This window comes from Oryctolagus cuniculus, chromosome 11, assembly GCF_964237555.1.
Source record: "Oryctolagus cuniculus chromosome 11, mOryCun1.1, whole genome shotgun sequence".
Lineage (NCBI taxonomy): Eukaryota > Metazoa > Chordata > Mammalia > Lagomorpha > Leporidae > Oryctolagus > Oryctolagus cuniculus.
Genome location: NC_091442.1, coordinates 74,414,038 through 74,436,048, shown reverse-complemented (window position 1 = coordinate 74,436,048; position 22,011 = coordinate 74,414,038). Strand labels below are relative to the sequence as shown.

The window sequence follows — 22,011 nt, the reverse complement described above, 5'->3', positions numbered from 1 at the left end:
AGTGGAATACTATTCAGACATACAAAAAAAAAAGAATGAAATCCTTGGGGCCAGCACTGTGGCACAGCAGGTAAATCCACTGCCTGCAGTGCCAGCAGCCCATATGGGCGCCGGTTCAAGTCCCGGCTGCTCCACTTCCGATCCAGCTCTCTGCTATGGCCTGGGAAAGCCACAGAAGATAGTACAAGTCCTTGGGACCTGCACCCACGTGGAAGTAACTGGAGGAAACTCCTGGCTCCTGGCTTCCGATCGGCACAGCTCCGGCCGTTGTGGCCAACTGGAGAGTGAACCAGCGGATGGAAGACTTCTCTCACTCTCTATTCCTCTCCTTCTCTCTCTGTGTAACTGTTTCAAATAAATAAACAAATCTTTTAAAAAAACAAAAACAAAAAAAGAATGAAAGCCTGTCTTTTGCAACAAAATGGATACACACTGGATACCACTATGCTTAGTGAAATAAGCCAGTCCCAAAAAGACAAATATGTTTTCCCTGATTTGTGGTAATATGCAGAGTACAGAAACACATAATGTATGAGTGAAACTGACAATTTGAGAATCGAATACTCCTGAGGGACAGTGGCTTTTCTACTTACTACTTGCTTAATTCTTCATTTAGAGGAGAGTTAAACTTGAGATTAAAAAGTAAACTGGCCGGCGCCGCGGCTCAGTAGGCTAATCCTCCACCTTGCGGTGCCGGCACACCGGGTTCTAGTCCCGGTTGGGGCGCCGGATTCTGTCCCGGTTGCCCCTCTTCCAGGCCAGCTCTCTGCTGTGGCCAGGGAGTGCAGTGGAGGATGGCCCAAGTCCTTGGGCCCTGCACCCCATGGGAGACCAGGATAAGTACCTGGCTCCTGCCATCGGATCAGCGCGGTGCGCAGGCCACAGTGCGCCAGCTGCGGCGGCCATTGGAGGGTGAACCAACGACAAAAGGAAGACCTTCCTCTCTGTCTCTCTCTCTCACTGTCCACTCTGCCTGTCAAAAAAAAAAAAAAAAAAAAAAAAGTAAACTGAAAGTACGTCATAGCAAAAGTTAAAAGAAAAATAACAAAGGAAGGAGAACAGAGGGTGAACACAAGAGGGAGGGAGGATGCGTTGGGAAGTATTATGTTCTTAAAACTGTAAAGTACACTAAATTTGTTCCCTTTATATAAATGAAAAAATATTTTAAGAAACTGAAAGGAATTCCCAGTAATACTATATAGAAGGAAGAAAACACTTCAAATGACACAACCACAGTATTTTTAAAATACTAGTAACAATACATACAGACAAGAAAATGATTATAAGTTTAGACAGCAGTTACTTAGGGTATGAGGGATACATGGAAGACCTCTGAGGAAGCTACCAAAGATCTATTTCTGATACGAGTTGTAGTTACAAGGATGCTTGCCTTATGACTTATTAATCTATGAATTAGAATTTTCTGCATGTAAGAGATGCTAAAAATCACTGATAATTATCACAAAATGTAAAGCTTTAAATAGGATTTAAATCAAATTTCAAGGGTAGTGGAGGAACAATGATACAAATTATGAAGTGAATTTAACAATGGAAAAATACATCAAAGTCAAGGATGTGTTTGGCATAGCAGTTAAATTGCCACTGGGGACACACGCATACCATATTATAGTGCCTGGGTTCAAGTTTCGCTTCCACTTCTGATCAGCTTCCTACTAATGCACACACTGAAAGGCAACAGGTGATGGATCAACAACTCGGGTCCCTACCACCCACATGTGAGACCCAGATTGAGTTCCAAGCTCCTGTTCTCAGCCTGCCCCTACCTCAGCTGTTGTAGGTACAGGGAGTAAACCAGCAGAAGGGAGATCTCTGTCTCCCTGTATGTCTGCCTTTCAAATAAACTAATTTAAAAAAAAAAAAAAGAAAAAGAAAAAGAAAGGAAGAGCAGGTGTTTAGTCTGGCAGTTACAAAACCTGTGTCTTCCTGTTAATGTAAACCGCTGGAAGGCAGTGGTGATGATCCAAGAACATGAGATCTACACTGAGTTCCAGGCTCCTGTCTGCCCGCAAAATGTTGAGGAAATCTGGGTAGTAAAACTGATAGGAGCACATTTTCTTTCTTTCTTTCTTCCTCTTTCCCTCTCTCTCTCCTTTTCTCTCAAATTTTAAGACTTTTTTAAAAATGCTAAACATACAATATACTCATATATGATCCAGCCACTCCATTCTTAGATATTTGCTCAAGAAAAATGAAAGCATATCCTTTTTTTTTTTTTTTTTTTTTGACAGGCAGAGTTAGACAATGAGAGAGAGAGAGAGAAACAGAGAGAAAGGTCTTCCTTCTGTTGGTTTACCCCCCAAATGGCCGCTACGGCCGGCGCGCTACGCTGATCCGAAGCCAGGAGCCAGGTGCTTCCTCCTGGTCTCCCATGGGGTGCAGGGCCCAAGCACTTGGGCCATCCTCCACTGCCTTCCCAGGTCACAACAGAGAACTGGACTGGAAGAGGAGCAACCAAGACAGAACCCAGCGCCCTACAGGGACTAGAACCCGGGGTACTGGCGCCACAGGCAGAGGATTAGCCTAGTGAGCCGCGGCGCCGGCAGGAAGCATATCCTACACAAAGACTTATATTCTAGTGTTCACTTTATTTGTAACAGCCAAAGTGAAAACCACACAAATGTCTACCAACAGGTGACCAGATATAACATATTATGTACTCACCCAATGGGGTATTTCTTGCCAAGATGCAAAATTAAGCAAATAATACATACAGCATGAATGAATCTTAAAGTAATTAAGGAATTATATAAGGAATTAAGTAACAAAGGAAGCCAAATTAAAAACAGAACACTCAGTATTTAATTCCATCCACAAAATATTCTGCAAAACACATTATATTGACAAAAAGAGTTCAGCGATCATCTGCGGACAGGTGAGGAGTGATTACAATGAGTCAAGAGGAAACTCGGAGGGAGCAGTAGAAATATCATTACCTTGTATTCAGATTCATGGTGTACACATACATTTAAAGTTATGAAATTATATAAATAGTCTGTTACCTGTCAATTGTACAATAAAACTGTATAAAAATAATTTACACATAAAGTCTACTGTTTTAAAATATACAAGCCTAGAAACAATAAATATGTGGAGATATTTTCACTAACAAAAACAATGAAAAAATAAAACTAAACTGATCCTGATACTGCCTCAAAAAAAAGATAAAAATCACAATTCTACTTATTTGGAAATTAGGCATCCATAGGGAACAAAAAGTAACGAGATTATTCAAGGATTTGCCACTTGGTGGTGCTAAACTGTTGAAATAAATTCAAATTTAACAAACTTTCATTAAGCAATTGTGTGCTAGACACAGTAGAGAATAGAAAGATTAAATTCCTTGTCTCTAAGTAGTTGGCAATATTACAAAAAGGGAAAAATCTTTACACACAGAATATTCCTGAGGACGGGGCGGGGCATGGGGATGTTAATGAAAGTGCTGAGGCCTGCGCTGTGGTGCAGCAGGTTAAAGCCTTGGCCTGAAGCGTCAGCATCCTATACGGGTGCGGGTTCTAGTCCCGGGTGCTCCTCTTCCAATCCAGCTCTCTGCTATGGCCTGAGAAAGCAGTACAGGATGGCCCAAGTCCTTGGGCCCCTGCACCAACTGGGAGACCCAGAAGAAGCTCCTGGCTCCTGGCTTCGGATGGGCCCAGCTCCAGCCATTGCGGCCATCTGGGGAGTGAACCAGCAGATGCAAGACCTCTCTCTCTGTCACTACCTCTCTCTGTAACTTTGTCTTTCAAATTAATAAAATAAGTCTTTTTTAAAAAAGGGCTAAAATAAGGCCAGCGCCACGGCTCACTAGGCTAATCCTCCACCTGCAGTGCCGGCACCCCGGGTTCTAGTCCCTGTTGGGGCACCGCATTCTGTCCTGGTTGCTCCTCTTCCAGTCCAGCTCTCTGCTGTGGCCCAGGGAAGGCAGTGGAGGATGGCCTAAGTGCTTGGGCCCTGCACCCACATGGGAGACCAGGAGGAAGCACCTGGCTCCTGGCTTCGGATCGGCACAGTGCGCCGGCCGTAGCAACCATCTGGGGGGTGAACCAACGGAGAAGGAAGACCCTTCTCTGTCTCTCTCTGTCTCTGTCAAAAAAAAAAAAAAAAAAAAAAAGGCGCTAAAATAAAGGGCGGTAGGGGTGAGTTTTCCATTTGAAATAAAATTCTTATGCCACCAGGCTCTTATTTATTCTCAAATATTTGCTCAGATACCCAAGCAGATAAGTACATTTATAGAACTTCCAATAATGATTCGATGCCAATAGAGTACACATTTTCTCCCCCTTCGGCAAAGGAATCATGTAAGAAATAACTTATTGAAAGAGCTCCGAGGATCAGAGCAAACATTTTAGAATAAATTTGCTGACCTCTAATTCATCGAGTCAGAATTAAAAAGCAAAACTCAGGAAAACAATATAAATTTAACTCCCAACAAAGAAAAAGGATGTATTTTTGCACATTCCAACTCACGTTCACATTTCTTCCTGACACAAAAAGCTGAAAAGGGAAACTTTCCAAAATAATGTCTTTTTTACATTGTTCATACTCTTAAGTGGGACTGGATTTTATTTATGATCATTAAAGATGAAGGAGAACATTCAGCCCACAATTTTTCAAAAGATTTATTTACTTGAAAGTCGGGGTTGGGGGAAGAGACAGAGACAGAGACAGAAAGAGACAGAGAGATCTTCTATTCACTGTTCACTACCCAAATAGCCACAACCACCTGCTGTTTCCCAGCAACAGGGAGCTGGATGGGAAGCAGAGCAGCACAGACCCATACTAGCACTCAACAAGGAATGCAGGCATCTCAAACTGGCAGACACATACTGGCACTCAACAAGGAATGCCACAAGGCCCATTCCCTGTAAGCTTAGGGTAAAATTCTTGTCCTAAATCTCTGCACAAACATGGAAATCCAACACCTACCACATCTAACATTTATTCTTGAACTATGTGAATTGTGTAAGCTAATCTAAAAACAAAAACAGTCTCAAAAGTTCGTTTCTTTAAAACCCAATTGACACATACATGACAATTTAAGCCTTTGGTTAGAGAAAGTACCCCCAGGAAATGCCAGTCTTTTCCAAGGAGTATTAGCAAGCTCCACACCAAATATCTAAGGACATACTTGATAACTCCACGTGAGTTTCCAGACATCTTAAACTCAGTATGTTCTATCTAAAGCTTCTAATATTTCCAACTCTTGTCAAAGACATCTCATCTACCAAGTTATCTTAAATGCCGTTCATCATCTTGACCCTACATCCTAAGTTCATCGAAACCTCCTCTCACAAACTTTCTCTCACAATGACTCCTGATCATTTGTAGCCTAGGTTGCTAAAATAACTGTTCTCCTCCCAATGTAATCACACTCCAATAATTTGGGTAAGGTAATATTTCTACTCCAAAATGTGATCTTTATAAAATGTATATCAGATCACATCAGATCTGAGCTTAAAATCCTTCTGACTCCACCCTTTACCTCTACTGTGCTGCTCACTTCCTGGCACTCCCCGACACATTCAGACTCAGTGCCTTGGCCACTCTGGACTCACCTGCTCCCTCAAAGCCTCTTGTCTTTTTCTGTGAGCATTCTGTTCCCTCTATCTGGAGCACCATTTTTCTCCCTCAGTTTGCAAATAATTTTTTCAAATTCCTTCAAAACAGCACAGGTGATAGCCTGCCCAACAACTCCCATTCCAACTTGTCTGATTTATTAGTAATGTTTTAGTCATACCCTCAAACATGTGGTGAGCGAGATGTTGGAGATAAAAGGTATCAATAAAACACACACACACACACACACACACACACATTGAAAGAGTTGCCCAAGGCCGGCACTGTGGTGTAGTGGGTAAAGCCACGGCTTGCAGTGCCTGGCACCCAATATGGGCACTGGTTTGAGTCCCGACTGCTCCGCTTCCGATCCAGCTCTCTGCTATGGCCTAGGCAAGCAATAGAATATGGCCCAAGTCCTTGGGCCCCTACACCCGCACAGGAGACCCGGAAGAAGCTCTTGGCTCCTAGCTTCAGAACAGCACAGCTCCAGCTGTTGAAGCCATCTGAGGAGTAAACCAGCAGAGAGAAGACTTCTTTCTCTTTCTCTCTCTCTCTCTGCCTTTACCTCTCTGTAACTCTGCCTTTCAAATAAATAAATGTTTAAAAAAAAAAAAAAGGTGCCTGACTAGGAGCAAAACCAACCAATAGGAAACCAATGGTCATAGCAGAAAACGATGAATGCAAGGGATCCTGAATGGGATGACATTTTTAGCTATTTCTTTTTAGAGAAAAAAAAAAAAAAAAAGAAGCGAGTTCATATCACAAGGGGTTTTCAAAGCCTTGCTAAAGAATTTAGGAGTTTTCAATTTACCCTGAAGACAAACAAGAGCCACTGGAGTTCTCGCAGGGGGATGTCATGGGCAAACTTGCCTCTTCTAAGCCAGCACACTGGCTGCAGGCTCAAGAAAGAACAGCTGCAACTGAATTCACAAAGGGAAAAATTCATAGCAGCTTAAACTGAGACAGTGGCAGTGGAGATGAGGAAAGGCAGATGGCTTAGAGAAATATTTAACCAGGTCAAAACAACAGGACTTCCTGACTGATTAGATGTCAGAGGTGAAAACGAGAAGAGTCAAGGAGAGAACTGAACAGATGAGGTTATTTACTGAAATAAGGAGTATAGGAAGAAGAAAACAGATTAAAAGTTTTATTTGAAACTTGTTTATCAGTAATGACTATGGAATTAAACAAATACAGAATACAGGTGGTTGTAAAGGTAACACACCACAGAAAATCTAAGAGCAAAGAGTGAGCCTTTGAGATATACATCGTAGTACAATTCCCAGTGAAGGGCAGATTGCAGGACCAGTATTGTTTCTTAAGGACATCAGTGTGCCAAAGAGTATCACAGAGGAGACAGGAATACTTTAGCAGTCTAAGACAGAATGACCAAATCAATGATTTATCTTATACCAATGACTTCATATACCTGACAGCACAAGAAAAGGTATAGAAATTTCATGAGGATTTTCTTCCACCAAAAGGTGAAAAGGGCTGGATTATAACTTCTCATCCAGGCCCAGAATCTATGTCTCATCAAAGCTAAGATTTAACACTTCTTCAAAAATGGCCATCCTTTTATTAATTCACAAGTTGAAATCCTTTAAAGTTGCAAGCTACCATTCTATGTGAAGAATAGTCCATGTTTAACCACCATTGTAGCCACAGAACCCAGCACATAGCAATCAAATGCATGTTAAATAATACCAGAAAAAATAAAGATAACATACTCATATCCTAGGTAACTGTATTACAAGATCTAATCCAAGGGGAATAAAAAGGAAAGCCAATTATATACTAAGAGTATTTTTATCTTTCTAAAACATGTGGATTTCTCACAGGACTATAAGCTAAACTAAAAGGAACTAGATGGGGGCAATTTTAAGTTGCAGAATAAATTCTCAACAAAAATGACGTAAAACAAATTCTGATTAAGAAAAAAAAAAAAACAGCCAATTTCCCGATTGCTTCAAGTTATTTCCAATAGAACAAACTTCCAATATAATTACAGAAGAACCTATAGTGAATGGAAATGTAATAATGGGATTTTTAACTCAAAAATGAGAACTAACAGTGGGCCCATCTCTCTCATTCTAATCCCCCCTCAACTTCTTCTCCTTTCTTGCTCTTTACTCTTCACTGAACACTTATTATGTGCCAGGATCTAGGCTAGGTGCAGGTGAAACATTGCAGGATCTGATCCCCTGACAGTCACTCTCCGGGCCTTCAGAATATAAACTCACTGAAAACAGCACCCAACTCAAGGACAAAGAACTCATGCTGCATTTCTCACTCAGAGTAAAGAGGTGATTGCTGGTGAAGGTTTCCTTCTGAATACCTGAAATCTGCAACCCCCAAGGAAAATAGTTTTGTGATTATCTCTAATGTATGACAGATATGGTCAAGAGCAAACTAGGTGCTTGAAAAGTATTTGCTGAATCAAAGTAACTGTAACCATCAGGGCACTAGTATGAATGCCAGAAAGTACAACACACCATGTCCTTTTCTCCAATTCTGTGGTAGGTAAATTCAGCTCGTTCCATTAATTCACTTCTATTCATCTGTCAGGCAGGATGGCTTTACAATGTCCCTATTCCTCCTTTCAATATTCACAACAGGATGTAAATTCTTTACCTCTATTTGATTGATTGTTAAAATATATGGTCCCATACTTACATAACAACACAGAATAGTTAAAATCCAAAAACTCAGAGTTTTAATCAAACACAAACCCTCTTTCAAAAACTCATCTCAGGGGCCGGCGCCGTGGCTCACTTGGCTAATCCTCTGCCTGCGGCACCAGCATCGCATATGGGCTCTGGGTTCTAGTCCCGGTTTCTCCTCTTCCAGTCCAGCTCTCTGCTGTGGCCCTGGAGGGCAGTGGAGGATGGCCCAGGTGCTTGGGTCCCTGCACCTACAGGGACCAGCTGTAGTGGCCATTTGGGGAGTGAACCAACGGAAGGAAGACCTCTCTCTCTGTCTATAACTCTACCTGTCAAATAAATTTAAAAAAAAATTTTTTTTAAAAAAACTCATCTCAGAAAAACAATCTAATGCCAGCACTGTGGCGCAGCAGGTTAAGCTGTCACTTGCAACACCAGCATCTCAAATGGGCAGGAGTTGAATCCCGGCTGCTCTACTTCCAATACAGCTCCCTGCTAATGTGCCTGGGAAAGGAGCAGAGGGTGATCCAAGTATTTGGGCCCCTGCACCCATGTGGGAGACCCAGATGAAGTTCCTGACTTTGGTCTGGCCCAGCCCCAGCCATTATGGCCATTTGGGGAATGAAGCAGCAGGTCGAAGATCGATCTCATTCTCTCTCGATATCTCTCTCTCTCTGCCTCTAACTCTGCCTTTCAAATAAAAATAAATTTACATATATATATATATCAGTCTTATAAGCAAGACTGAATAGATTCACACATGCTAATAAAAACCCTTGAGTTTAGCCCAATGATCAGGAAGCGGGGCGAGCGTTTGGCCTAGTGGTTACCATGAGTCCAGGTTTCACTCCTAACTCTAGCTTCCTGTTAATGCATTCCCTGGGAGGCTACACTGACGGCACACACGTAGTTGGTCCCCTACCACCAAAGTGGGAGAGATGGGTTGAGTTCCCGGTTTCCGCCCTATCCTGGGGCCATTGCAGGCACTCAGGTAATGAACCAGTGGATGGGTATTCTGTATCTCTGCTTCACAAAAAGAAAGCTTTTTAAACATCAGAAAATTAAATACATCATATTGTATATAACCCTACTCATTAGCATAAAATCAGCATATTAGGAACACTATGGGGTTTTTTTGCTTTCACCAAAAGGGTAAGTATGTTGTATAATCACACTCACTGTATTATATAGTGGAAAAAACTCATGGAAGATCACACTTTGTTGTAATCACCTGAAACTGGTTTTTTATTTTATCATGGATTATGCAATTCTAAAAGTTGATCACATTTCCCTTTTTATTTTGGGATTTTGTGCTACTGGAAGTAACTTGAAGCAGTTGTCACACGCTAAAGTATAACAGTTTATTCAATAATCACAATTCCAGTTCCAAACTTCACTTTCCTAACTTTCCATTTTGCCTGTTTCCAATTTATTTTAACTATACGGCTTTTATATTTGTTTGCAGCCTTCATTTCTTTACAGAAAATTGCTAGCATAAGACTTACAGGCTCTATAAAAATAAGGAAATAGAAATCTCTTGAAATATTGTACTGTAGTCCAAGCATTAACATGTAACAAGCATTACATGTTGACCAAAGAAGAAAACTTCCAGTGTAAGTAAACATTCAAATATTCCCAACCAATACTAACTTTATAATCTTAAACAAATGAAAGGTCTTCCTCAGTAGTATCAAGAGCTAACAGTTACTGAACACCAACTTAAGGCCATGCTATTCTAAATGCTTTGCAATTAACTCCTCATTTCCTTACAATTCATTACAGAAGTATAACTATTATCCCCATGGGGAAACTGGGCAAAGTCACACAGCTACAATGCAGTGGGCTTGGGTTTGAAACTAGGCAAACAGGCCCCATATCTCCTTAACCAATGCCTTATTGTGATGGCTTTTCATCCACAGTCAAATATTATATGTCTTCTAAATCAAGATATTTTTTAAATTCCTAAAATAACAATGAGAATTAGAAACAATTTTGAAAGCAAAGTTCACACCCAAACCAATAAAGTACTCCAAATCTTTACATTTCTGTTTTTTGTTTTTTTGTTTTTTGTTTTGACAGGCAGAGTTAAACAGTGAGAGAGAGAGAGAGACAGATCTTCCTTCCATTGGTTCACCCCTCAAATAGCTACTACGACCAGCGCACAAAGCCAGGAGCCAGGCGCTTCCTCCTGGTCTCCCATGCGGGTGCAGGGCCCAAGCACTTGGGCCATCCTCCACTGCCTTCCCCGGGCCACAGCAGAGAGCTGGAATGGAAGAGGAGCAACCAGGACAGAATCCGGCGCCCCAACAGGGACTAAAACCCAGGGTGCCAGCGCCGCAAGTGGAGGATTAGCCAAGTGGGCCGCAGCGCTGGCCACATTTCTGCTATATCTAACCATGATTTGCTAGAAAACATCTATGTGCCAAACTTTGTTCTAATATATTAAGCCATTAATTTTCATATCAATACCATAAAGTAAGTACTGTCATTACAATAAAGATGAGGAGACTGAAGCAGAGAGGTTAAACAATCTGACTCAAGAATTAGTTTGGCTACAAAATTCGAGGTTTTTTTTTTATTTGACAGGTAGAGTTATAGACAGTGAGAGAGGGAGAGACAGAGAGAAGGGTCTTCCTTCTGTTGGTACACTCCCCAAATGGTCAATACGGCCGGCACGCTGCGCCGATCCAATGCCAGGAGCCAGGTGCTTCTTCCTGGTCTCCCATGTGGATGCAGGGGCCCAAGCACCTGGGCCATCCTCCACTGCCTTCCCGTGCCACAACAGAGAGCTGGACTGGAAGAGGAGCAACTGGGACTAGAACCCAGCGCCACAGGCGGAGGATTAACCAAGTGAACCACGGTGCCGGCAAAATCCGAGTTCTTAACTACTACCTTATCCCATATCTCCAGATGACAAAGATTAACTTCTGTCACTTCCTGACACTCAAAGTTCAAAGCAAACAAAGTTGAAACAAAAATGACTCTGCAACCTAGATTTCAACACTGAGCAACTCCAATTCAACAAAGCTGGTAGCTAGCAGCTGCACGTTTTTTAAACTATTACAGGTGATTATTCTGAGCTTTGGTTAACCATCTACTTTACAGGGCTTCTAAAACAGACAGTCTTAATTAAACTTTCCTGGGGAGAGAGAAATAAACACACACACACATTTCTTCCTCTTCTGTCTCAAAGAAGCAAGACAGGGAAGCAGAAGTATAAAAGGTAGCATGTCTTTTTAGGGCACGAAAGCCAACTTTATTTTTTTAATAGTGAAAATAATAAAATGATGGATTTTTGTTTTGAGATGTATTTATTTGAAAGGAAGAGTGACAGAGTGAAAGAGAGAGAGAGAGATCTTCCATCCACTGGTTTACTCTCCAAATGGTCACAAAAGCCAGAAATTCTATTCAAGTCTCTTACATGGATGACAGGGACCATCTGCTACTGGTTTCCCAGGCACATTAGCAGGGAGCTGGATCAGCAGGGACTTCAACCAGTACTCCAATATGAGATGACAACTTTGCAAGCTGTGGTTTAACCTGCTGTGCTACATGTCTGCTCATTTTTTCAAATCAAAAGACAATCAGATTGCACATTAAAAATAAATAAATACCTCCGGAGGTAGTACAGAGAAGGGATTGTGGGCACCGAATGGAAAAAAAGAAAAATCAGCAACAACATAAGACTAGAGGTAGAGGCCGGCGCCATGGCTCACTAGGTTAATCCTCCGATTGCGGCCCCGGCATCCCTTATGGGTACCAGGTTCTAGTCCCGGTTGCTCCTCTTCCAGTCCAGCTCTCTGCTGTGGCCCGGGAGGGCAGTGGAGGATGACCCAAGTGCTTGGGCCCCTGCACCCGTATGGGAGACCAGGAGGAAGTACCCAGCTCCTGGCTTCGGATCGGTGCAGTGCCAGCTATAGCAGCTATTTAGGGAGTGAAACAATGGAAGGAAGACCTTTCTCTCTGTCTCTCCCTCTCTCACTGTCTATAACTCTACCTGTCAAATAAATTAAAAAAAAAAAAAAAAAGACTAGAGGCAGATAGGTAGATTAAAGGTTTGAACCACATACTGAGAGTAAAGAAGACACAGCAAATTTAAGAAATCTCTTCAAGGTAAAACTTGCAGGACTTGGTTTTTGATTAGATAGTGCTATAGAAATGGTTGCTTCCAAATTTGTTTTACATACCACCAGACAAATGACGACTCCTTTAAACCACCCCTGAATTCACTGAAGGAAGACTGTGTGGATTCTACTCATCATTTTAGCATTATTTGAGAAAGGTTTTAGCAGAGAAAATTAGTTTCAGTGGAGTTACGGGAACAGGTACGAATTTGAAGTGAATAAGAATATGATAGTTATATAATATAAAACTAATTTTAAGAAATCAGACTACAAAAGGTGGCAGCTGCAAAAAGAGTTAAAAAAAAAAAAAAAACTTTAAACTTCACAGCTCTACTTCATCAAATCCAAACCTGTAAAAGGGAGGTATGATTTACATGGTAAGGATCCCCTCCTGGAAAGTAGACTAGAACAGTACACATGGAAAATCAAACAGGATAAGCTTTTAATTATGTGGCAAGTCAAGCAGAAGATCAGCATCCATCCTCTATATAAAAAGACCAAAAACTAGAGTGGCCATTTAGCCTAGCAATTCAGACACCTGCCTGGGTTCAATTCCCAGCTCCAGCTTCTCATCCCAGCTTCCTGCTAATGCAAACCCTAAGTAGTAGCAGTGATGGCCCAAGCCACTGAATTCCTACCACCCACATGGTAGACCCATATGGAGTTCCCAATTCCCAGCTCTGGTGAGCAACAGGAGGTTTGTTTCTCTGCATCTCAAAATAAATAAAAATGAAGATGCAGAGAACCACAAAGAGAAAAAAAAAAAAAAAAAAAAAAAGGAGAGAGAAACTGACAAGAGCCAAGAGTAACCCAATAAAGGATGTCCAATCTACAGTTTAAAAGTACCAGTACATACAAGTTTGGCATCTTTGTTATATTTTGTTAGTTGCAAGTATTCCGAACAACTCCAATAAACATAATCCTTGACAACACCTTTGCAGATAAATTTGGCAGCATTTTGCAGATAAAAATGAAGAACAGGGAAGTCATAACTGCCTCGATTTCCAAGGTCACACTTCAGGCTAACAGCAAAACCAAGATCATATTTACTATTCTGGTACCTGCTCTAGTTATTTCAGACCCCAAACCAAACACTGTCAAATGATTCAAAACGGGGTGGAAGACAGCAGGGAGCACATGAGGCAACTCAAGGAATAGAGGAAGCTATCTGCCACGAGTAAACAGTCTCTGGGGTTCAATGAGTCATTACCAGTCAGTCCCAGCTGTTTATGAAATACCTCCGCAATGGGAAACGCTGCCAGTGACCTGTCATAAACCTGAGTGCCCTAAATATGCGTAAGATGTGCCTTCGGAATGTGAATGTGCGCTCTGCGACGCAATCGCCTCCGCACCTAATCCTAATGCCTCACCAACCAGGTGTCGCTGACCACGTCTACCCTCCCACCCCGCCGCCACGGAAACATCCCAGAGACGTCTAGGAAGAAGACACTTTAACCACCGCCTTCCCATACAAGCGTGGAATGGCGGCAATCTCCAGCTCCCTCACTGCTCCCAACCTTCAACCAACTTGGCAGATTAGTAACACGGACTCCAGTATACTCTTCTCTTCCAAGCGCACAGCTGCCTGGGGCCATATATATTCAGCTCCTTCCGAGGAGGAGACCACGGACACCTTCGCCAGAGCCAAGCTAAGGGGCAAGTGAGGCTGACGGCCTCAGAGGCAGAAAAGACGCTGGAGTCAAAGTAGACTTAAGAAACTAGAGTCAGGGGAGAATGAGTCAGGTTAAAAGTGAGAGCGCCATGGGAAGCACCTGTGCCTCCGTAAAGACAATACGCATAGACGCTTCCACGCTCCGGGGCAGGGCAGAGCTGATGAGCGCGGAGGCCTAGCTGGCCTTGGAGCAGTTGCCGGGTCTCCGTCCCCAGCTGAACCGGCATTCCTGGGGAAACAGCTGACACCACCAGGCCCGCGGTTCTCCTCCACCCGCCCCGGGCTGTTCCGATGCAGATAGGTCCTCAGCGCCCTCCCCCGCCCGCCTCCGGGCAGCAAAAGCGCCCGCGTTCCAGAGAAAGGCAGGGGTGTTGCCCGGGGCCGTTACTTACCTTCCCGCTCACAACACCCGCCGCCGCCATGTTTCCTGCGCGTGCCTGGTGATGACGTAGCAGAGCCTCACGTGTCTCTCCGGCTCACAACAACATCCGGCAAAACTAAAAATGACATCCGGGCTGGCAGGGGCGGGGCGTGGCCGTGGCCGTGGCCGTCTAGGCGCGGAGGCAGAGGGCGGGCCGGGAGGAGTCGCCCAACGCGTACGTGTTCAATAGAGGCCGCCCGGGAAGAGTCTGGTTCAGGCTTGCCCCTGAGCGGGTCTGTTTTTCTTAGCAGGAGCCCCGAAAAGAAGCGCGTTTATGTTGGGGTTTGCCTGGGGGCGACGTTCTGACCCTATAGCAGGCCACGTCAGTTTGGTGGGATGGAAAAAAAAAAAAAAAAAAAAAAAAAAAACACCACATTGGGAGCCAGCAAATGGGATCCTGGCTTTGTGTCCGTAGGCAGGCTACGAACGAGCTTTGAGCCCCGGTTTGTTCATTGTAAACTCGGGATCGTAGCCTTATGAGAAGGATTGAATTACCCCCAGTTTTCAATCCGAGGGACTCACACAGACTTTTGCCAACCATGTATGATGACCTTCAGCAAGGTATTTTGATAGGAACTGTGATAATACCACGCCCTCGTGCTCCGGAGTCTGTAGTTGATAGCTTCTCGAGTTACTTAATAACTGATTTGAAACAAATTTCTAAATTCATCCAAACTAAAGCTGAAAAGGAATTACTCATGCACCAGGTGGTTATGGAGATCTAAAGGCTGTGCATTTGTGCTAAAATGATTTGTAAACATAGGAAAATAATGATTTCGTTTGTTCTCGGTGCTGTAAAACAATGCAGAGAATGTATTGGTTACTGTCACTTGTGGCTTCGGCACAAGATGTGGGACTTTCCTGGTCCCAAGGCCGAGTAAAATCCCCTTGCACCAAAAGTACCTGTGCCTACTGCAGTAATTGTGTTTTCACACTGTGGAGAAAGGTTAAGGGATTTTGAGAACCATTGAGGGAAGTGGCAGGCAAAGGAGAACAGAGAACAGAGAAGAATTGCAGGTTCTTTGACTATCAGGAACCTAATAGGTTGGGGAGATAGTAGGACCTTAGATAAGAATAAATGTGTGACACCATGAGACTGGCAGGCCAGGCATCTGAGACTCCAACTATCACCCAGATACCCATGACCAAACTTGGCATTCAGTCAGGAAAGTGGCTCACCTACAGGGAATAACGTGGAGAAATGAGCCTATTAGCAGTAACCAGCATTGAGTGAGGACCAGAGGGTCCTTCCCGCATGCACTGAATTACCATCTCTAGAACCTTCTTAAATTTCGGTGTTGGTCCTAATTGAATTTTCCACCAACTCAGCTGTAAGATGTGATCAGCAAAAAATGTTTAACGTTTCTTAGACCCTGTGTTTTTTAGAAAAAGTTGAAACGCATAGCACTGAGCCAGGAACAGAATGTTAAATAAATTGTCTATTATTTGTATAATAAGCTTGGAAACAGAAGGTTTCTCATAGAAAAATGCAGCATCCCAGGTGCATCTGTTTGATTTTTTAAAAAGATTTATTTATTTATTTATTTGAAAGGCAGAGTTACAGAGGCAGAGGCAGAGAGAGAGGGGTCTTCCATCTGCTGGTTCATTCCCCAGACGGCCACAACGGCCAAAGCTGCGCTGATCCGAAGCCAGGAGCCTGAAGTTTCTTCCTGGTCTCCCACACAGGCGCGAGAGCCCAAGCACTTGGGCCATCTTCTACTGTTTCCCAGGCCAGAGCAGAGAGCTGGATCCAAAGTGGAACAGCCAGGACTCAAACTGGCACCCACAGGGGATGCAGGCACTTCAGGCGGCAGCTTTACCTGCTACACCACAGCCCCGGCCCCGTGTTACTTGATTTTTTTTAAGGTTCATCCTCCAACTGCTTCTTAAATGCTGGCACTATCCATGGGCTATCCTTTGACTTCTTTTATGTTTTCTCCAAACACAATTGTTTTGGCTGGCATACTAGCCATCTCTGGCATCATTATCTCATGTCTGCTAATGACTCCCAAGTATCTCTACAATCATGTCTCTTTCCTAAACTCTAGCTCCTGCACATATTGCCTGCTAGACTTTTTTACTTGGATGACTTGAACCTAAAAAATCCTAACCTTTGCTATTCACTGTGGTCTGCAGACTAGCAGCACTGGTGCCACATAGAGAGCTTGTTAGAAATGAAGAATCTGGGGCAGGAATTCAGTAGGGCAGTTAATACATCAGTTAGAACATCACATTTCATATTAAAGTGCCTGGATTCAGATCCCAACTCTGTTGCCAATTCCAGCTTCCTGCTAATGCACACCCTGGGAGGCAGCAACAAGTGCTCAAGTACTTGGGTTCCTGTCACCCATGTGAGAAATCTGGATGGAATTCTGGGTTCCTGGCATTAACCTGGCCCAGCCCTGGCTATCTGAGGGCATTTGGGGAGTTAAATGACAGATGGAATATCTTTCTTTGTCCCTCTGCCTTTCAAGTAAGTGAAAAATTAATTTAAAAAATGATAACTACAAAATCTCAGATCCCACCACTACCGGACAAAAATTTGCATTTTTAACAAGATTTACAGGTGATTTGAATGCACATTAAACTTTAAGAAGCAGAGTGTTAAATGAAACTTTAATTTTTCTCGCTTCCTAAAAATTACTGCCTTTGCTGAATTAGAAATACAGCCAGAACACAATTTCTCAAAGACAGTGTTACTATCATATTTTGCCTTTCAGATGTGTCTTCTGGAAAGCTAACAGGAAGCACCCCCAGTATGCTCTCTTCCCTGTCCCCACTGCCACTCTCATGGTCTATGTCCCTCTTTACCTCTGGGTTAGACAACTACTGTGCCATTTTAATGTATTCCCTTGCTTTCTGCTTCTTTTTCCACCAGCCCATCACACACACTGCTACCAGAGTAATCTTTCTAAGCATAAATGTGGTCATGAGACTTCAGACTAATCTTTCTAAAGCATAAATGCTGAGAAGTTCTGTGACTTCTCTACTTAAAATAATTTTTGTGGCTCCTCATCTCTTCAGGATAAAGTGCAAATCCTCCAGTATAGCATTCAAGGACCTGTCTACCATTGTAGCTTCTTCTCCCAACTCTCTATTCAGATGCTATTACACAACCATAACCACATATCTACTATCCCAAAAATGCACTATGTTGTGTCCCAAGATTGCTTCTGATCATAGCAGACTAGGATGTCTTGGATTGTGAGACTGTCCCTGAGCCAATCATTAGAACTCAAAAGAGATGTTCTAATTGACTTAATTTGAATAGTATTCTCAGCTCCACTCAAGGTAAATGCAATGGAAAGAGGTATAATTCCAAGATAAAAGCTTAGGAATCACTCCAAGGAAAAAAATGAGTGGTGCTGGTCAAGCCAAAAAAGGAATCAATTACAGAGACTATTTCTGTGCTTGCCATATCACACTATAAAATACTTGATGGTTTACTGAACTGTCTCCCTGACTAGGCCACAAACTATTGGAAGGCAGGGATTATGCCTAACACATAGTAGGCATTAAGTGTTAGGTAATTAACTAATTGTATTAATTAACTTAAAACACTACATGTTTATGAATTAATGCCCTTGTTTAGGAATGGCACAGTTGTATGTTACATGAAGGAAAGAGACCTATTTTATTCTTCACAAATACCATCTATCTGCAAAGGAACAAAATAGGTAAGGATTCCAAAGTGGTTGATTTCAAGTTTTAGTCTTTTACTATAATGGAGGCAAAAATGTTAGTGCACATACATGTAGCAGTGGGGCAGGTTTTATTAGGGAAGCACAAATCTAAGGTTAGTGTAAATAGACATCAAGTTCCCAGTAACAAAATAATTTACTGTTTTAATGAGTGAGTAATCTCAAAGCTCCTAGTTTCACTCCTATGAAATATATAGTTATTTGCTAATTATTATTATCACTCAAAATGACATATGACACAAAAGAATTTTAATAGTCAATACCTTAAAGAAACTTAGACCTGAAGGGAGTTTAGAAATAATTTCTCAGAGTTTTTCAGCTGAAGAGATTGAGTCTATTAGACTTGCCAAAATCACAACCTGCTTTATGGCTTAATACAGATTTCATTCTAGGTCCTTAGCATAGTCACCTGTGCAACATTATCATCTGGAGGTGATCACTCCCCTTTCGAAATACAGAGTTTAATGACCAATTTGATTCTCATCTCAGTTTCTGACTGACCTATCTGTCTTTCAGCATTTATACCATGCCTCATTTCATCTGTTACGATTCCACCAACCTTTCCACCTATTGAGCTCTACTTTTCCGAAACTCTTACAACTGTCAGACAACAGACTTTGTTTTGGTGCTGTTAATCATGGTAGGGCCCTAGAGAGAGCATGGACTTTGCCAGCAACCAAGAGATTACAGGATTCCTTTATGGAGAAAAAGATGAGCTAAAGAAATCAGACCTGCAGGTGCTAACAGAAAGAGATTCCCATTGAAATGACTCTATCACATCATCCTTCAGTGGAAACTAAAGATCAGCAAGCCCACCTTTCTATGCAGAACTTCTAATTGGCTTTTGGTGCTCATTTCCTGAATATGAACAGATCACCATAGATCATTCCACTTCAAAGAAAACCTTTCATCTTAAAGACAGGGACCAAAACATACCAACAAAACGTCAATTCAAGGCAAGCAAATAAAACAGAGAACAGAAAAAAACTCTTTGATTATAATAAATGTATTTAGGGAGAAAACAGTAGATTTTGAACTTATGAAACATGGACATTCAGAAGATCAAAATTAAAAAGTTAAAGTAACAAAAGTGGAAAAATCTTTATGGATTTGGAAACTGAGAAAATGTCTCAGAAATTAGAGCAAAAATATAAAAATCTGTAAATAAGAGAAAAAACTTAAGTAAAATAATGGATTAAATCTAAACTTTAGTCAGCATTGAGAACAATTACTGATGGAAATCTCCGGATGATAGCTATGCAACAGGCATTGAGAGAAGCCAGTCCAGAATCAAAAATGTTTAGAGCTCTAAGAAGAATGTCCAGGGGCCGGGACCGTAGCACAGTAGGTTGATCCTCTGCCTGCAGCGCCAGCATCCCATATGGGCGCCAGTTCGTGTCCCGGCTGTTCCACTTCCAGTTCAGCTCTCTGCTATGGCTTGGGAAAGCAGTAGAAGATGGCCCAAGCCGGCGGGCCCCTACACCCTCGTGGGAGACCAGGAAAAAGCGCCTGGCTCCTGGCTTCGGATCGGCACAGCTCTGGCTGTTGCAGCCATCTGGCGAGTGAACCAGTGGAAGAAAGACCTTTCTCTCTGTCTCTATCTCTCACTGTCTGTAACTCTAACTCTCAAATAAAATAAATAAAATCTTTTAAAGAAGAAGAAGAAGAAGAAGAATGTCCAATAAGGAAAGAAATAAGAAACCAGGTACTTAATGATTTGACTATTCTGAAATATTTACAATTTTGGCAGAGACTATGGAGATGAACTGGTCATGTGTACACTGCAAATCTACCAAAGCAAAACAAAGACAATTCTAATCTCAGAGATTCAATGTGGCTTAGCCATGGACAATATTACCACAGCATAATGACATAAATATTGAGCTAACAAAATTCGTAACAAATAAATGACTACTTTTACACTGGAAGGGGAAGATGCATACACATATTGAGGTTGTGAAAATAGAAGAGCTAGGTTGAAATAAGCAAAAGTTGAAAGTGGTTGCCCTTGAGGAGCAGAACCATGACTGGAAAGGGAAGATCTGAGGACTGATCTTTTTCATTGTAAGCTTTATTTGACTATTGAATATATCAAATATAAGAGGTGATTAATTTGATTCATTTTTGTTTAAAGATTTATTTATTTATCTGAAAGGCAGAGTTACAGGGAGAGAGGGAGAGACAGAGAAACAGAGAGAGAGAGAGAGAGAGAGAGAGAGAGAGAGAATCTCCCATCTGCTTGTTCCCTCCCCAAATGACCACAATATCTGGAGCTGGGCCAGGCCATTGTCAGGAGCTTCTTCCTGGTCTCCCACATGGATGCAAGGGCCCAAGCACTTGGGCCATCTTCTACTGCTTTCCCAGGCAACTTAGCAAGTAGCTGGATCAGAAGTGGAGCAGCCAGGAATCAAACTGCTGCCCATATAGGATGTTGATGTCACAGGTGACAGCCTCTGCCACTACACCACAACACCAGCCGTGGGGTCATCAATTTAAAAAGTATATTATTTATGAACAATTAAGGAAGAAAATCCTATGAAATAAATTAAGGCAAATTTTCTTTCATTTCAATTTTAAAACATATTTGACTTCAGAGATTATAACATGAAAAAGAGTGCCTTAGAATCTACAAAATACAGACACATACTTGGATGAACATCAATATTCAATCTGAAAAGAAGTTGGTTCAACAACCTAACTTTACATCTTAAGGAACTAGAAAAATAAGGACAAACTAAGCCCAGAGCTAGCAGAAGGAAGGCAGTAAAAATTAGAGCAGAAAGAAATGGTAAGAGGAAAATAATATAGAAAATATATGAAACCAAAAATGCTTCTTCAGCAAGATTTTAAAAATTGACAGGCCTTCAGCTAGATTAAGGAAAAAGAATAATCAGATTACTAAAATTGTACATAAATTGGGGACATTATTACTGATTTTTATAGAACTAAAAGGGATTATAAGAGTACTATGAACAACAGTATACCAACAAACTGGACAAGCTAGATAAAATGGACAAATTCCTAAAAACATACAAGCTACTACTAATTAATCATGAAATAGACATATAACTACTAAGCCAAATTGAATCCATAATTTAAAAAAACTCTCAACAATCAAAAATTAATTAGTACAAAAATATAGTACCAGACAATGTAAAGAGAAACAAATGAGCAAAGACCTTGAATAGATATTTCTCCAAAGAAAAAATAATTTGGCCGAAAGCACATGAAAAGATGGTCAACATCACTAATCATTAAGAAAGGAAAAACCAAAACCTCAATGAGATATCATCTCACATCCATTAGCATGACTATTGTACCAAAAAAAAAAAAGGAAGGGAAGGGAAGGGAAGGGAAGGGAAGGGGAGGGGAGGGGAGGGGAGGGGAGGGGAGGAGAGGGGAGAGGAGGGGAGGGGAGGGAAGGGGAGGAGAGGGGAGGGGAGGGGAGGGGAGGGGGGAAAGAGGGAAGGGGGAAGGAGAGAAGAAAGGGAGGGAGGGAGGTAGAAAGGGAAGGAAGGAAGGAAGGAAGGAAGGAAGGAAGGAAGGAAGGAAGGAAGGAAGGAAGGAAGGAAGGAAGGGGAGAAAGAAAGAGAGAGAGAGAGAAAGAGAGAGAAAGAAAGAAAAGAAAGAAAGAAAGAAAGAAAGAAAGAAAGAAAGAAAGAAAGAAAGAAAGAAAGAAAGAAAGAAAGAAAGAGGAAGGGAGGGGAGGGGAGGGAAAGCAAACCTTGTGTGGACATTTGGCCTAGTAGTTAAACTCCCACTTGGAGTTAAACATCCCAGTTGGAATGCCTACATCCCATATGGAAGTGCCTGGGTTCTAGTGCCACATCTCCTCCAATTCCAACTTCCTGCT

At 42.0% G+C, this 22,011-nt stretch overlaps 1 protein-coding gene across 4 annotated transcripts in view; it reads right to left on the bottom strand.

The window, feature by feature from the left end:
• Nucleotides 1-14,556, bottom strand: part of TBC1D15 (TBC1 domain family member 15) — a 72,064-nt gene extending 57,508 nt beyond the window's left edge. For 2 of the 4 annotated variants that reach the window (XM_051845670.2, XM_051845672.2), the window contains exon 1: nt 14,429-14,556. In XM_051845670.2, the coding sequence (XP_051701630.1) occupies nt 14,429-14,458 (30 nt within the window). In that variant the 5' untranslated portion in view covers nt 14,459-14,556. Of the gene's footprint in view, nt 1-14,136; nt 14,409-14,428 lie in introns of those variants that run through there. The other 2 variants (XM_070052639.1, XM_051845671.2) reach the window with 2 other exon arrangements.
• Between the last annotated feature and the right edge of the window lie 7,455 nt (nt 14,557-22,011).